General features: G+C 50.8%; 1 protein-coding gene across 11 annotated transcripts; it reads right to left on the bottom strand.

Moving 5' to 3' along the window:
- Positions 1-3,518: 3,518 nt before the first annotated feature.
- On the bottom strand, positions 3,519-14,438 carry LOC104910786 (suppressor of cytokine signaling 1-like). Of its 11 annotated transcripts, none has more exons than XM_085225042.1 (4): positions 13,863-14,022; positions 10,988-11,100; positions 8,530-8,654; positions 3,519-5,323 (listed from the first exon to the last, which is right to left on the bottom strand). In XM_085225042.1, exon 4 carries the CDS (start codon positions 4,937-4,939, stop codon positions 4,301-4,303), a length of 639 nt encoding a protein of 212 aa, XP_085081168.1. In that variant the 5' UTR covers positions 4,940-5,323; positions 8,530-8,654; positions 10,988-11,100; positions 13,863-14,022; the 3' UTR covers positions 3,519-4,300. The 11 variants fall into 11 exon arrangements, with proteins under 11 accessions (XP_085081168.1, XP_085081203.1, XP_085081213.1 ...); XM_085225077.1 differs by lacking the exon at positions 10,988-11,100 and having other exon boundaries at positions 3,519-5,005; positions 5,102-5,323; XM_085225087.1 differs by lacking the exon at positions 10,988-11,100 and having other exon boundaries at positions 3,519-5,005; positions 5,135-5,323.
- Between the last annotated feature and the right edge of the window lie 3,099 nt (positions 14,439-17,537).

Genomic DNA, 17,537 nt, shown 5'->3' with positions numbered 1-17,537 from the left:
GCAGCTCTGCAGGGAGGCAGCTGAGGATGCTGCCGGTCTCCTTTGACACCTGCTCTCCCTTTGATGGCCGTCTGCCCTCTGCAGCCCTGCCTTTGTGCCAGGTAATGGCAGAAAGCTCTGCTGTGCACAGCACTTTGCAAATGCCAAACGTCTAAGGGATTGCTGCAAAATGAACTCAGACAAAATAGTCAGATTCCCCTAACCAAGGTATCCTTGCAAATTGAGACTTCTAGCACATTTATAGGTCAATGTCTAAAGGAGGGCTATAAGAGACCAGGGGAAAGACACTTTAGCAGAGTCTGTTGTGATAGGACACGGAGAAATGGTTTCAAACTAAACAAGGGGAGGTTTACACTGGAAGAAGTGTTTTACCATCATGGGGGTAAAGCTCTGGCAAAGGCAGCCTGGAGAATTGGTGGATCCCTGTCCCTGGAGACACCCAAGGTCGGGCTGGAGGACCTCTGAGCATCCTGATCAAGCTATGGGTGTCTCTGTTCATTGTAGTGGGGTTGGACCAGACAGACTTTAATGGTCTCTTCCAGCTCAAACTTTAATTCCATGATTCTATGATAATGATGGACATACATATTTTATGCAGGATGTCAGGGCAAGAGCCCTAACCAAGGCACTGCTGTGGGTATGCAGGAGGTTTTGTTCTGAAGCTTGCCTGCATAGGAGTGCTCATTTCCAGACAGTGAATATGCTGAAATGTTAATGCATTTTTTGAAACGTGTTTGCACAAAACTTGTGTGTTTGGGTGAATTTTGATGCTCTGAGGCAGAGCCCTAATGCAATACAGACCCTTATGTCAGAGGTAATCAAGTGTTATTACAAGAGCTGCTGGCCGTGGGGCCCCTCCTGTGTGCACACAGGGGTACATATGGAAATCATTAACAAGTTTGAGCGGAGGATTTTGGGAAATTAACCCTTGCGACCCCAGAGCAGTGCTGGCAGGCAGCAGATGAGGAGCAGCTTCCCACTGGGACTGATCCGGCCCCGGGCAGCCTGGCAAAGGGGCCAGACCTCTCCATTCGGGCTGTGAAGGCGAGTGGTTGAAGGAAACCATCTGCAGGGCCGTGTAAGCTTCCTCAGCAAACTGAACCGAGTCAGCTGGAGAAATGTGTAACACAGCATATAAAAATGCAAACAATTTTCTTCTAGTCCCCAAACGGTGCTTGCGGGGTTGTGAGGAAGTTTGTAATTTCTTTATAAGCTCCTTTAGGAGCCACCAAACACAGTGCTTGGATGTGGGCCACGATATGCTGCTCTGTGTGGTTCAGGGGCAGGGTGGCTGCAGCCAACATATCCCACCCACTGCTGGGAGCCCACGGATGTCACCAGCAGTCATTCCTCGGATGCAACCTCTTCTGATTTTATTCTGTGTACCTTTTTTTGCATCCAGAGTATAAGTAAAAGGGCTTCTTGCCCCCTCCGTAAAGCTGGCCACATCTGATGCATTTCTCACATTCTTGTTCTTCCCAAATTGGTTTCTTTTCTTGCACCAATCCTGATCCAAGACGTGCCCTCTCCTCTGGGATAATGAGGGTAGGCATCATAATGTGCTTTAAACTTTCATAATGTAACAATACTTGGCAGTCCTTCACTGCTTTTCATCCTCAGATCTCAAATCAATTTGCTACAGCCCTGCATGGAATTGACTTACTTGTAAGACACAGACAAGTACTTGCTGCGCAATTAAAAAAAAAAAAAAAAAAAAAGAAGTAGATTTTATTAAAACCCAAACTACATCTTCCTCTCTTGGTGTGATTTTCCTCAAGCACAGCCCTGGCCACAAACGCGGCTGTTCCGTAGCCCTCAGCCGCGCAGCCCAAGATGCTCATTTCAGGCCAAATGAGAGCAGTTCATCACCAGGTCAGCGCGATCCAGTCAGAAAGCTCTTCCCTCAGCGAGTTATAACTGCTGCCATAAAACAGAAGCATTTCTGTGTTCGGCTGTAAATGGTGAAGAAATGAGCCAAACGCTTTCCCACCACCCCCAGTTTAGGAAGGGAGGGAGGGAAGGCAGCCAGCAAGCCCCATATATGAAATGAGAGAGAAGAAGGGCAGGAGACATGGCTTTCAACCCTTGGGTGGGCAGAGGGAGGGGAACACGCTGAGCTGACCTATCAGGACTTCCCCTGAAAGCCAGCGCATTGCCCAAAGCCACCCGAGGGGCTGGCAGGGTGGGCAGCAAGGAGTAACGAGTGCATCTAGTTGGGCCTTGAAGACTTCCAAGCATGGAGACTGCGCAGTCTCTCTGGGCAACCTGCCCTCAAATGGATCCCTCCACCCTATCCAGCCTGGACTTGTTTCCATCCTTGTGTCTCCTTCTCCCACCAGGCAATGCTGTGGCGAGCATCACTCCTTGATGACCTCCTCGCAGGTATAGGCAAGTTGCTCTTACGTTCTCCAAAGCCATCTACTCCCCAGGCTGAACAAACCCAGCTCCCTCAGCCTCTCCTCACAAAGCAAGTGCTGCAGTCCTGAGCATCTTGGGGTCATACCTCTGAGCTCACTCCAATTTATGATATTTTTGTTGCAACAGAAACCCCAAACTAGATGTAATATTCTAAACGGGGTCTAATGAGCAGCCAGTACAGTGAGATAATCACTCCCTCACCCACAGCTGTGGTGCCACCGGGCTGCCCCATTCCTCTCTAGGGCTGGCAAGGGGATGGATTCCCCCACAGCACTAATTCAGCAGCCTTGGATCACAACGCAGAGCCTCGGGAGGAGGGCAGGACCTCGCTGCCGGCAGCACGGCAGAAGTCTCTTGAGATTAATTCAGCGTCCAAAGAGCTCCTGCCACGAATAATGCGCCGTATCTCTCACTGCACTGGCTGCACACAGTGGTTCCTCAGATAAGACACCTAAAGCCAAGAGAGCAAATTCAGGGTCACGTCTCTCTGCATTTGCTATTTTTTCTATTTTTTCCCTGTGCAGGTCTGAAGGGGAAAGGCAGAGTGAGCACAGCAGTCTGCTCACACAGCATGCTTGTGGAAGCCAATTCCTCCCTGATCCCATTCAGGTGTCCTCTTTTACAGTATCCAAACACACTGAACTCCTTCCATGTAGCTGCTTTTAGTTGTGTGTTTTCAAGGATATCAAACCCACCTGAACCCTAAAATGAATCAACAATGCTAAGATTTTTCCTACCCCTATTTAATCCCTCTCTGTCCCACACGCTCTCTGCAGTTACAGCTCACTGATGCTGTGCCATGCTCTAGGATCTCAAAGCACCAGTCTTTCCTTCAAACACTCAGTTCAGGTCTAGAGACACTAAAAATACTTCTAAAAATTTCACCCCTATGTTTTTAGGAATTATCTTATGTTCATAAAATTCTTATTTCATTGCACTGTAATGAACACCTACTGTTCCCAGCTAGGACCATTCCTTTACGTACTGCTCTGCTCTTCAAAAGAAATTCGGTTGTTCAGGTACAGTTTGAATACCATGCCACTGCACTAGACCAATGGGGTTTCCAGCAATGCAAGGGAATGAAAACATCACTGTGTACCTTTCGGCTTTTAAAAATAAGTAGAAAAACACGTTTATTAAAATTTAGGAGATGTATAAAAAATTCTTTACCTCGTCTTGAGGCAAGACAAATACCTTTTTGTAACCCATAGGTGGCAGCAGCATACTATCAGATGAGGACAAGAGGCTCTGGACTGGGTCTGCTCACACCCTGCAAGGCAGAACCGACCTCAGACCTGCCTCCCAGGAGCATGATGCCCGTAGTATAAAGTAACTCATCTGCACTCCCAAAAACCTGTTCAAATAAAGCAATGCAGAAGCCACTCAAGCTGCACGTATTGTACACAGCTGCAATGTTTTTTCCCTGAAAGTGCTTATCTCTGAAGGGACAGGTTTTGCATTTGTGCTCAAGCACAGCCACGTGGTCTCCTGTTAACATGTGGCCTCCAGTTAGCTTGTGGCCCGTGCCCACCGATACCTGGGATGCAGCACTGTGGGGCCATATGGCTTCACGAAGGCACGTTGGCAGCATAAACTAGCTTAGGCACTTTGGGTAGTGGGGCTGACCTGGCAGGACAGGCAGCTCGCCCTGTTCTCAAGCTTATTAGTCATGACTGGAGCCAAGAGCAAGACTTGGGGGTGGGAAGAGCTGCTCTTCAGGCTTGGCTTCACCCCATCCACATGGGGGAAGGTCAGGCATGTTGTGCATGTTTGAAGACACAGCTTTTGCAGCCAGTGGGTGCAGGCACCCTGCCCCTCTGAGCAGTCAGCCCTGCCCCTCCAGTGTGGCCGTGTACATCCCTTCGCCTCCACATGCCCGACATCATCTCCTAGTGCCAGTTGCAGAGGGGTTGGAGACCACGCTCCCATCCAGGGGTGACATCACCGCCTCCCGTGGGCACGTCCGCATGGCAGCGGTGGAACCGGGCAGGTGCCGCTGGCACAGTTCTCGCAGCGTGGGCACAGTCCGGCGGCTCCGACACAAGGGCTCGGAAAAGACCAGAGGAGTTCCCCCCATTTCATCAAAGTGCAAGGGGTTGTTGCGGGTCCCCGCCACCACCAGCTCCAGCAGCCGGACCACACAGTCCGAAAACCAGTTCTTCAGACGGAAATAGCCCTCTTGGAAAGAGATGCGGAGGCTGACGGGCCCGGTCGGCATCCGCACGCTCAGGCTGAACAAGCAATTCCCCTGCGAGCTGTCCCGCACCAGGTAGGTGCCGACGGGCTCCCGCTGCAGCTTGGCGTGGGCCTCCCCGACGGACAGCGGGCCCCAGTAGAAGTCACTGGCCTGGAGGATGTTGAGGGATCGCTCCAGGACCTCCCACTCGCAACTGCGAAACATCCGGAAGCGATCGGGCAAGCCGGGTGGCGCGGGGCTAGGGAGAACGCTCCGATGCTGCCTTTGCAGACAAGCAACAGTGGTGCGTGTGTTTTGCAGATCATCTGGCCTCCCTCTGATCATCTCTCAAAGAGCCCATGGATCCCAGGGAGACGCTGCATTTACCATGCTTTTCCCGTCACCTCCAGCCTGCAGGAGAGAAGCAGAGTGAGGCAAATCCCTACATCCTCGCACTGAGCAAGTGAGGACATTTCACAGGGAGGAAAGCCGTGGTGTGCCACCAACCCACAGCTGTAGATACACCAAGCAAATACAAACAGGAGAGACTCCAGCTGGGCCACACCAGTGCAAGGGACCAGGTTACAGTGCTGCATCCATTGGGTTCATACATTTCACATCTAAGGGCTTCTCAGCACATCCTTTAGGCTGGCTTGTATCTAGTAGATCTCGTTATTTTGTGATTTCCCTCTTTTGGGTGGCGAGGGGCTTTTCAGAGTGGCCTTGAGTCTGGCAAGAGGAAAACAGTTCCCAAGTGAGAAGAATTTTCCAAGCAGGAGGGTATCTTTCATTTTGGCATTCAGCAACCCCTCAGACAGAACAGACAGCACAAGCAACAACAGACGGAACAAGCCCTTCCCACCAAAGCCCAGGAACCATTCCCTTATATCAAGATGCTCCCAGATCCAGTCTGCAAGAAATCCAGGTCCATACCTCAAGTGCTGTGTTCAGTTTTGAGCCCCTGACTACAAGAAACTGAGGCCCCAGAGCACGTCCAGAGAATGGCAGTGGAGCTGTAAAGGGTCTGTAGCACAAGTCTGATGGGGAGCAGCTGAGGGGACTGGGATTGCTCAGTGTGGAGAAGAGGAGGTTCAGGGGAGACCTCACTCTCTACAATGACCTGAAAGGAGGCTGTAGCAAAGGGGAGGTTGGCCTTTTCCCCTGGGAAACAGCAATAGGACAAGATGGAATGGCCTCAAATTGCACCAGGGGAGGTTCTGGTTGGACATTAGGAACAATTTCTTCTCAGAAGAAGTAATGTGCATTGGAACAGGCTGTCCAGGGAAGTGGTTGAGTCACTGTCTCTGGAGGTGTTCACGAAAAGGAAAGATGTCACACTGAGGGACGTGGTCTAGAGCAGTCACAGAGATGGGCTTGTGGCTGGACTCAATGATTTTATTGGTCTTTCCAACCTAATAATTCTATGATTCTATGAAATGCATCCCCATCAGCTTTAAAGCTGCCACAAGTGAGAGTACTTGTGCTGATACTAGGCTCTGTTGATGCCCAAGGAGCATTTCTGCTCAGGACCATCCACTCTGCTTGTGCTGCAGGGATATCTCCCCACTGCCTGCAGGTGCTGCTGCCCTCTCACAGCCATCGTCCTCAGCTCCCGTGCTGCCTTTTCTCCATCACTGGAGACACTCAAGGCCAGGTTGGATGGGGCCCAGGGCAGCCAGACTTGGTGGGTGGCAGCCCTGCCCACAGCAGGGTTTGAAGCTGGGTAGGATTTGAGGTGCCTTCCAGCCCACACCATTCTATGGCTATGATTCTATGATTCAGGCAGGTGCCCTCCCTCGCTGTCTCAACCCTGCTCATCTCCTGTGCCTCATGTTGACACCAGACTGTCTGCTTTTGGAAAACAGAGCCCTGTACCCAGTGTTGCCATCAGCCATCCATCCAAGTCATTTCAATTATTAAAAAAATACGTTTTCTCTGTGTGTGTGTGAGTATATATATATATACATAAACATAGAAACCACAGCCCCAAGCCAGAGGCTCGCTCTGTGTGAGAAGCGGAGCTGTCACATACCACTTCCCCAGGCCTGACAAGTCAGTCGCTCACTGCCAAGCCCTGCCCTCAGTCCCTTGACACACTCCATTAACCCAGTCACAGTTGCTGGCAGCAAGCCATGCTCAGAGCAGACCCAACACTGCGGCCCAGCAGCCTGTGCCCTTTCCCCAGTGGGCCCCACTGTGGCCATGGGCTCACTAGGGAACACAGGACCCAGAGGTGCCCAGCAGCACCTTGCCTGGGGTCATCTTTTCCCTCCTCATTCCTCTTGCAGTGCTCAGCAGTGGTATCAATAATGCCACTGTCAGGCATGCCTCTATTACAGGGCCATGCACTCTGGCCTGCATACACCCTGTCCAAGCCTGGGAAGCCTCTTCAGTGACACTCTGTTTTCTACCCTGTGATTTGCAGACCACAACATCCCTGGCACTGCTCTGAACACTGCTGATCCTGCTCTTAAGCCACGTGTTGCTGTGGGAGGGAAATTCCACCCTGAGAAAGGTGGGAGGGGGAGGAAGGTGTTAATCAAGCTGGGTTTTTTCTTTTCCATTAAAAAAAAAAAAAAAAAGAAAAAAAAGAAAAAGCCAGCTAAAAGCTTCTCAGAGGGTTCAACCAGTCAGAATGCTTAGGGGAATCTGATTTGGTGAGCAGAACACAAGCAAGGCAACACATGCAGCCCATAGGGCAATCTGTCACCACCAAAGACTCAGCACTGCAGGCGCCACAAGAAGCTGCAGCATCTCCGTCCCTTTCCTTTTCCTCTCTGATGGCTGAGGAAGCTATAGAGCATTTTACATTAGTTAAGAAAAGGGGAAAAAAGGTAGCACTCCTGCTAAGAGCCTTCAAAGGCTTCAGCTGTGATGGGACCAAGGAGCCCCACTCACCAGCAGCCACTCCTCCCAAAGGGCAACTTCTCTTGGGTCCAAACCAAAGCTTTAGGTCTAGATAGGACAATAAATCCCAACAGGAAAATAGAAGTGGGCAGATGTCTTTCATTTTCAGACTACTTTAAAAAAAAACAAATAAACAGATGATAAAGTGATGCTGGAACACCCTGATGTAACTGTAGGTGTCTCTGTTCACTGCAGGGGAGTTGGATCATATAGCCTTTAAGAGACCCTTCTAACTCAAACGATTCTGTGATTGTATGACTTGTTTAAGGCTGCAGACACTGTTTGACAAAACAGGAAAACAACTGTTTGTCCCAGTTTTCAACCTTGAGTCACTCTCCCAAGTCCTTTAAGAAAAATCCACTGCTACTAGAAGTCTGGCTGACTAAGAACCGAGACTGTGTCATCATTTCAAATTCAAAGTAAGTGCAAAAATAGCACCCTCACAGCGCACTGACTTGGTTTGAAATCTACACGTGGTTCATATCTTCAGACAGCACGAGTTTGTTTAGCTTCAGTGTCCCAACTCCACAGATGACTGGCTGGCAGGGTAGTGTTAGTTAGCCCGCTACAAATACTTATTGGTATCACTTTTAAGGTTCATCTGATTTACCATACCAAGATTTGTTTTCTTTCCCTACTGCCAAACAGCCCCCCAAATCCCCAACACCTAAGACCATCGCTGCCTCCATACTATAGGAACAGCACTTACATCCAAAGCAACATCTCCGAAACAACGGTGTCCCACTGGTTGAAAAGATGGACAAGTTTCCCCAGGCCTTATGATCTGCTGCAAGTTCAAGAGCTTTTCAAAACAAGTGCTCTTGACACAGGGCATTCTGCCTTCCTCCTGACTCACTATCCAGGCAAAGACACGCATTTCATGTATGGAGACGGTGAAGCAGGCAGCTGTGTGCAGCTGCTGTGTAAGCCAGCCCTGGGACTGGATACAGCTGGCACACTCAATGGTGGCTGCAGGCACTTGGAGAGGACTCACTCCTGCGCTTTTCTTTCTTGAAGGGCTCACTTACCTCTTGAAATTTACTGTCCATAGGGAAGAGCTGCTAGATGTCAGGCCTGCAATTGGTCCCAAGTCAGGAGCCTTGATGCAGCAGTGCTGAGTTTTTGCAAAGCTTTCCCTGAGAGTGCATCCATCCTTTGGAAAGAAAGAGATGCCCATCAAACAGATGACTGACCCTTTAGTTGGCCGTAATATGGGTGTGAAATGCAACAAATCTGGAGATGGTTGCTCCGCCTCAACCTCCTCACCCTGTATGACTGTAGAAGGCTTTATATAGCACTTCAGATAGCAACAAACACATTATTGGTGTTATTATTATTACTGCTACTACCAAAGCCACCATGTGTTTAACTACCAGACAGCTCACAGATGCCCTAAGGACAAATGCAAAGATCTTACCATTGTCATTGTCTGTAGGAAGCAGAACCCATAAAAACCAAATGTGAAGAGATGATGGCAACAGAAAAAAGCTTTAGGATTTGTAATAGCAAGCTCAAACTTGCACTCAACAGAAGGCATAACAGTTAGAACAACCCATCTGAAAGCATGCAGCCAATCCTCATCACAACCCCTGGTACAAGAAGGGTGCACGGGGCCATTCCAATGTCAATCATAGCTACTCCAGCACAGTGTGGCCATGGGGAAACTGCAGCTCCCGCTAACTTTTATGCCATGGCCATAAATTAGAGTCTGGTGCAAGAGTGACACCGTGTCTGACACGAAGGAATGCACAGATAAAAAGAATGTGACACACACAAACTCACCCCAAACCAAAACCATGTTTCCCTATAAAACCAGCATTCAACCAGGATGCAATATGAAAAACTCTGTAAGTTTGTTATCTCCTACAAGGCAGCACAGCACTACACATGCTGTGACATTTCCTGTTTCCACGTATACATGGAGTGCATGCAGAGCTTTGGAAACCCTTCTACAGATCTTCCAGAAGGATTGCTCTTATCAAACCCCTGTGATAGTGTTTGGGTTGGAGAGCATATCCCAAAACCCACAAATAATTCCACCTCTCCGTGGATTTGTTGCTTTGTTTTTGTGTTTCTTATACACTTTTCTATGACATGCCTTCTGCTTCAATGTGATGCTCTGCTGATACAGGCTGAAAGGTTTTTACACAGGAGAAAACCCATGGGATAGTTCGACGTGCTCCAAGTATTCCCCAGGGCAGGGCAGCCTGCATGCATGTTTGCTCAAAAAAATAAATAACGACAGTGGCAGTTCATAGGGAAAGCTAATTGCTTTTGCTCGCTTAACTGCAACAGCTGGAAGAAACGTGGCTTTCACGATCCCTTCCTCACACCTCTGAAACACTCTGTGAACTCAGAACAACTCCTTCCAAACCAAACAGCCTTTTCCCAGCAGTCTCAGCCCCGCAACAAACCATAACCCTGTCTTGCACCCAACTGGCTGACCCATGTGAGTCTGGGTTTGGGCTCTGAGGCTTTCCCCCTCCACATCACTGGCAAAAAGGGAATTCAAATATAAAAATTGTTAGAAACAGGAAATCAGTGCGCCCAGCTTCAAAGCCGCAGCTCAGGCTGTCCTGCTGAAGCTGAGAGGCACAGATGTGCTGCTGCCCACTTCTGCCCAAGAGGGCACTGGTTTGGGGAGGCTTCTTCCAATCACGCTGGGCTGAACTGACTGGTTTGGGCTGTTCCAGCACCCTGTCAGAGACACGAGTAAATGCTGAGACACAACAGCTGTCACTGATCCCCACAATGCCAGCTGCCTCTCCTCAAAACCATCATATTCAGCAGGAAAGGAATTCAGGGAAGGCACCAGCCCTTGGATATGAACAGCATCCACAGGGAAAACTGGCTCAACACCACAGGTTTGAGGGGGCAGGGGAGGGCTGCTCCCTTTGCTCTCAGGCCCCAGCAGACGCGAGGGACCCAAATCCATCCCTGTGCTGTCGGCAGCAGGAATGAGGGGTACAGAGCAGAGCTACACAGCAACGCGAATTTCCAACAAACAAAATAAAGAAACTAGTCCCGAGAGTCAGAAGTGGGCAAGAAAAGACTTGAGCCATTAGAAGCAATTTAAGAAAGCTTAAAGGGACAGAGCGTGATGACCCCTGCAAGCAGTGGCCACAGTCAGAGGCACTGTACAAAAATGCAGCAATGGCAGTGCCCGCCTGAACCTCTACAGCTTGCAAAGATGAAATGTTAGTGCTGGCGGAGCCAAATATAAAGGAATATGAATTAGTGTCAGTGGGGAACAAATTTCCATGAGGATGGCTGTCATGAAAACGGGACAGCAGGTAGCCAAGATAAACAGAACGAAAACAAATGGCGTTTTGAGTTTGTCAAAACCAGAAAGCCTCCGGGGGAATCCATTCTTCAGCTCACCGGGATACCACCAGCAAGGGGGCTGAAGGAGCTGCTGAGGAGCTAAGCAAGCAAGCAGAGTTTTGGCTTTCTTCCTCCTGTGTGCCGTACTTAAAGCTATTTTACCTGCAGGGAGTGATCAGAAGAGATGTGGAAAACTGAAACAGCAGGAAGTCTGTGGTGTGCAGCAGACCATACTCAGGGTGGGAAGGTGATGGCAATGCCACCACCTGGCACACCTGAAATACAAAGGCAGAATTGAGACAGCAGGGATGGGCCTGAGGATGGGTGGTAGGAAGCCACCTGCAAGCTTTCAGATGGAGCAGAGAGACACAGGGGGTGCAGCAGGAACACCCCTATAATCAGCTCTTTTTATGCTCTTTCATAAAACAAGAAGAGAGGAAGTTCAAAGGTAACCGAGATTGAAAAGTAAGTAATTTTAAAACTCATAAAAGGGAAAAACTCCAATCACACACATGTTAAAATGCTGCTGGGGAAAGTGAGAGAGCTGATCTGAGAGTGCTCATTTCTCTTCTTTCTCAAACTTCTCTGCTCCGTCTCTGTGAAGCACCCACCCCTCCACGCTCCAGCAGAGGAATCCAGCAGCAAAGGGCTTGTTTTAACATTCATATTAAGCATTGCCTTTAAAAACTGCTCCGACTTTACACACAGCTAAAGGGAGCCCAGCCAAAGGCACAGACATCCCTTAGCCCAAGTTTGCTCCCAAAGAAGTAAGGAAGCAGACGTGCACCATTGCTGAGCTGCAGAGCCACGAGGACTGTTACCCAAGTCAACGTTTTCCTTCAGCATTTGCAGGGGGTGCTCAGACAAAGGCAGCTGAGCACTGCCAGCTCCGTATGGCTTTGCCTGCGACCTCTCAGGCAGGGCCAATGCTGAGCTCCCACAGCCCCACAGCCTGTGCGTGAGGCCACTACCCGCACAGCCCACCTCGGCTCACACACATCTGTGAACATGCAGCAGCACAGAGAGCACGAGGGGAGCAGGAAGGGAGAAGGCAGAGAGAATGTGCATTATCAAAATACCTTGAGAGCAGTTCTTGGAAATGAGCAGCCTGCGAGCGTGTATCAGACATTCATTTCCTGTGAAGTGCACACAGGCCTTTTCATTTCTCCACTGAAGAGGACGAAAATAAGGGGCAGCTCTAAGAGCTCCAAAGACAACACGGAAACCAGCATTTAGCCTTTTTACTAAAGCTGAGTCGATATTGCTGTACTATTAGCTGACTGCTGAGCTCAGCCTGAGATTCCCAGGGGCTAAAATATAGGGCATTCAACACCTCCCTTCCCCATCTTAACATGAAATCTTGGTCAGAGGGGAAATGAACTTCACCTGGCTCGTTTTGACTGCTCATTCCCTAATGCAAATCCACCAAGTCCTGTTGCCCCAAGCACCACTGACCTGCTTAGATAAAGGCACTGAGGCCAAAGTCGGCAAAACACTCAGCTAATGAGTGCCTCAGTGGGGCTGGAGGATGTGCATGGATGCCAAACGGAAGGCCAGATAGTGTCAGGGTGTAAGCTGGTATCATGCCTGTCTTCAATTCCTGCTTCTCAGAACACACCAGCAGGGATGTAATTAAAGTAACAATTAGTTGCCTTCTTTGCAACAAACACACCATGCCTCCAACATCACACACACTTAGCACCTAGCTTACAAACCCACCACCCCCTACGACCACCCACACTCCCACTGAACCACACCACAGGCTTTGGGGCATGGCCAGCCCTGTTCTGCATCAGCCTCCGACTGAGGCCAATGGATGCCCTATGGGAGCACCTTGCGGAATGGAAGAGGAACAAAACTCCAGCAGGGACAGAGAGAAGGAGAAGCCAGGGAAGAAACCTCTCCCGTTTGTTTCTCAGCAGCACAACCACAGCATTAGTGACAGCAGCAAGGAATCTACCATTGCACAGACTGCCCACCAGCTCCAGAGGCATTCCAGCTGGATTACAGACGGAGGCACCAGCTGCTATTCAAAGCTGTCATCTGGAAACCTAACTCAGCCCTCTCCAAACAGAGGCCGAGGGGGCTGCACCAGCCCACAGTGCCCCTGTGCGCCCTTACACCCATTGGTAGTTACCTGCGGCTCAGTGCAGCCTGGGCACGAGCATCATCTCAAGCACATGGCTGCAGTCTGCTGAAACTCCACAGGCTGTGCTGCTTGGAGAATGAAACAGGGCTGCACGGCCCCATGCGGGCCCGCCCGGTCACCACCAAACGAAGCATCAGGAAGCTGCAGCTGCTTCTCATCCCACCCCGTTTTGCAGAATTAAGCACGGTCAGCATGTGGCTGGGTTTTGCATTAACGTTCTCTGAATGCAAACTCTGCTGCCGGGACCACACAGCCCCGACCTGGAGAGTTACAGGTAGAGCACAGCCTGAAGATGTACCCTTTACCCCAAATTTCCCAAAGCAATGGTCGAGCCACATCCCCATCCTTCCCTCATACCAAAGGACAAGAAAAAGCCACAGATACAAATTTAACATTCTCGAGTTCCTCTCAGTTACCTTCAGGGTTCGTTCAGATCCCGTTTCCAAGCTTAAATTAAATGAATAATAATAAAAAAAAAAATTAAAAACAAAAAAAAAACAAACAACAACAACAACAAAAAAAACCAACCAAACAAAAGAAAAACGAAGCGGGGGGAGAGAGAAGTCCTAAGTGAAGCACAGGCTGAGCTTGCACAAAAACTCTCCGAAAGGGCACCCACCGCTGGGAAGAAGCGAAGAGCCGACCCTGCGGGAGCGCCGAGCGGAGCAGCCACATGCGGAGGAGCGCAGGTGCGGGGCGGTCCGCCCGACCCCGCATCGCCGAGCCCTGCGCGGAACGCGGCGCTGCGGCGGGCGAAGAAGCGCGGAGAGCCGCTCGTCCCGCTCTCCGTCGGACCGCACGCCCCTCTCCCGGCTCCGGCTGCCTCCGGGCTTCCTCGAGCCAGAAGCAAAAAGTCCCTTTTCTTCCCCTCCCCCGAGCCCCGCTTACTCTCCGCATCTCCCGGTGAAGGGTCGCGCTGCCGTCGGTGCGAGCGAGCGCTCGGCGCCGGGGCGACAGCCGCGCTGCCCGGCCCTCCCCCGCCGCTCTCCCGCCCCGAAGCGAAACCGAGGCGGCCCCGCGCCGCGCATCCCCCCGCCCTCACCCTCAACGCCGGCCCGAGGCCGAGGCGCGCCTTACCGGGCCGGGAGGTGCCCGGCGGGCGCTGCTCGGCCGCTGGGAGCGGCGGGGAGGGGGGAGGGAAGGGAGGAAACCCCCCAAGTGTGGCTTTTCCGAGGAAGGAGCCACGGGGGAGGGGAAGGGGAGGGGTTTCTCCCTCCTCCACCGCCACCCCGTCTTTCCACGGCGTGGCTTCTCCGAGTGGGGAAAAGAAAAAAAACAGTGCAGAAGAAGAAAAAAAGTTGGCCAGACTGGGAGAAAGAGCGGAAAAAGAAAGAAAGAAAGAAAGAAAAAAAAAAGAAAAGTGGTACAGAACGTCCCTCCGCTGCGGGCTCAGCTCCTCAGCATCCGCCCCCCAAGGACCACGCGCCGGGCCCCCCCTGCGGCACCGGGCACGGCGGCCTCCCCGGCTCTGCTTGCACCGCCCCCGGGCTGCGAGGGGGCTGGGGCTGCGCGGAGCCCTCCGGACTTTCAGGCGCCTGAAGATGTGCGCCGTTGTCTCGGTGTGCCGGATGAAACGATCGGAGACCTCGGAAAGACGGGAGAGCTCGCAAAAAACTTCGGGAGATAAAACGATACAGCACATTGTGCGTAGTGTGTTCATATTGTGGTGAAAAAGAGCAGAAGAAAAGGCAATCTCCACAATTCTGTACAAACCCCACAACTGCCAAAGGCCCAGCTCGCAGTTGGGCAGTGCTTGCACCATTGGAGCTCTGATTCATTGATATGCTGCAACCAGGTCCGGGTCATAGAATCACAGAACGGTTGGGTCGGAAGGGATCTCAAAGCCCACCCAGTCCCATCCCGTGCTGTGAACAGGGCTGCCACTCACCAGCTCAGGCTGCACAGGGCCCCATCCAACCTGTCCTTGAACCTCCAGGGATGGGGCACCACAGCTTCTCTGGGCAGCCTAGTCCCACCGTGGCTGTTCCATGCATGCCAGGTGGATTGCTGTGTTGCAAAAGCCATGCACAAATGCAGAATGTAGACGTGCTATGGTTGTTTTGCACCAGTCCAGTGATGCAAAGCAGCTGTAACTCTGGGTTATACAGCTGACTGCAAGAGTTTTACAGCTGCTTTGCATTGCTGGGGATCATGAAGCAGTCAGAAGCACACTGAATCCAACCTGCAGCCTTGCCAGAAGTTCCACTAAGTATTGAGACATCAGTCCTTGTTTTTCCTTTCAACCGAGCATGAAGATGCTGCTGACCACAGAAGAATTTCTGAGCTTCCAGAAGAGCCGGCGCAAAGCGGTAATTCTTTTTCAGGGAGGACCTGCCCGCTGGAGCCCTAAATCACAGCAGAGCCAAAATGCTCATCCGTTCCATTTTCGGTTTACGAGGAGGCTTGTCACACTTTTCTTTGTATTTTTGGATGGCGGCTTCAAAAATATCCTGTGGTTTGCTTAACAGTTGCCTAGTAGGGAGCCAGTTTCCCTCTGTGTGTATTTATAGCATTTATTGGGTGACTTCATAGGCTCTACCAGCCACCTTGCCTTAACAGTAAGCGGACTGCTCTAATTCTTCCTTTTATTCTTCCTCTCTGTCTTTGCTTTAGAAAGTAACAACATACCCGTGGGTCTTGCCCTTTCCTCCCTCATCCACTTGGAACGGCGACCTTGCAGTGGTTACAGCCGCAGTGTGTTGCAGCAATCCTCTCCAGCAATAAAAGCTGGTGAGACGTGGCGCCGGGGCACCACTGACCACAGTTTTCCAAAACTCAGACTTGACTCACAAGGACAGGGATGCCGAAGTAGCTTCGTGTCTGCCGACCCAAAGGAAGTAGCAAATGAGGATAGTTTTTTAGGAAAGTGACAGCATGCATTGCCCTGCAGGAAGGGAACAGTAAGATGGTGAGAAAAAGGACCGAGGCAGGGAAAATGAAGCACTGAAAATCTGGAGAAGAGAGGAAGAGAGGTGCAGAAAAGCAACATGAGAAGAACATGGAGGGCAGGGGGTGTGTTGGAGAGGTCCTAGGTGTCTGAAGACTTGACAGTATGACTCTCATCTAGAAGAAGGGTTGTAAGAAAGATCTGGAGAACTGCAGACCTGTCAACCTAACCTCAGTGCCAGGGAAGGTTATGGAACAGATAGATCTTGTGTGTGACGACACAGCAGGTGCAAGACAACTGGGGGATCAGGCCCAGCCAGCATGGGTTCATGAAAGGCAGGTCCTGCCTGACCAACCTTATCTCTTTCTGTGATTGGTGACCCACCTGGTAGATGAGGGAAAGGCTGTTGATGTAGTTTATCTAGACTTCGTCATAGCCTTTGATGCTGTTACTCACAACATTCTCCTGGGGCAGCTGCAGCCCATGGCCTGGGCTGGTACACTCTGCCGGTTAAAGTACTGGCTGAATGGCTGAGCCCAGAGATCAGTAGTGAATGAAGTTAAATCCAGCTGGCGACTGTTCGTAAGTGCTGTTCCCTAGGGATAAGACTTGGGGACCATCCTGTTTAATATCTTTATTAATGACCTGGATGAGGGAATTGAGTGCACCCTCAGTGAGTTTGTAGATTACACCAAGTTGGGGGAAAGTGTTGACCTGCCTAGAGGTAGGAAGGCCCTACAGAGGAACACGGACAGGGTAGATCACTGGGCTGAGGACAATGGGGATGAAGTTCAACAGGACCAAGCACTGGATCCTGCACTTTGGTCACAACAACCCCAGGCAATGCTACAGGCTTGGGGCAGAGTGGCTGGAAGACTGTGTAGAGGAAATGGACCTGGAGATATTAGTTGATGCTTGGCTGAACATGAGCCAGCAGTGTGCCCAGGTGACCAAGAAGGCCAATGGCATCCTGGCTTGTATCAGAAAGGATAGGCAGGAGGAGCAGGGAAGTGATTGTCCCTCTGTACTTGGCACTAATGAGATTGCAACTCAAGTGCTCAGTTCTGAGCCCTTCACTACAAGAAAGACATGGAGGCCATGGAGTGTATCTAGAGAAGGGCAACAGAGCTGTGAGGGGTCTGGAGCACGAGTCTGATGGGGAACAGCTGAGGGAACTGGGGTTGTTCAGTCTGAAGAAGAGGGGACTCAGGGGAGACCTTATCGCTCTCTACAGCGACCTAAAAGGAGGTGGTATCAAAAGGGGAGGTCGGCCTCCAAGGTAACAGTGATAGGACAAGAGGGAATGGCGTCAAGCTGCACCAAAGAAGTTCAAGTTGGGCATTAGGAAAAATTTATTCTCTGAAAGAGTGGCAATGAATTGGAACAGGCTGCCTGTGGAGGTGGTGGAGTCACCATCCCTGAAGGTGTTCAAGGGTAGATGTAGTACTTAGGGATCTGGTTTAGCAGGCAATATTGGTGGCTGGATGAGCAGTTAGACTAGATGATCTTAGAGGTCTTTCCCAGCTTGTATGATTCTATGATGCTAAGTGTTAGTGCTGCTTTGCCCTTCTGCCAGCAAACCTGTGTGTAGAAGCTCAGATGGGACTGAAGCATGGTCTCTGGATCATTAGATCCAGAGGCTCAGTGATTTACTGGGCCTCCAGGCAGACCCAAAG

Source organism: Meleagris gallopavo, chromosome 1, assembly GCF_905368555.1.
Source record: "Meleagris gallopavo chromosome 1, MGAL_WU_HG_1.1, whole genome shotgun sequence".
NCBI classification, from domain to species: Eukaryota; Metazoa; Chordata; class Aves; order Galliformes; family Phasianidae; genus Meleagris; species Meleagris gallopavo.
Note: the sequence above shows the minus strand (reverse complement) of the source record. Positions and strands in the feature narration are given on the sequence as shown.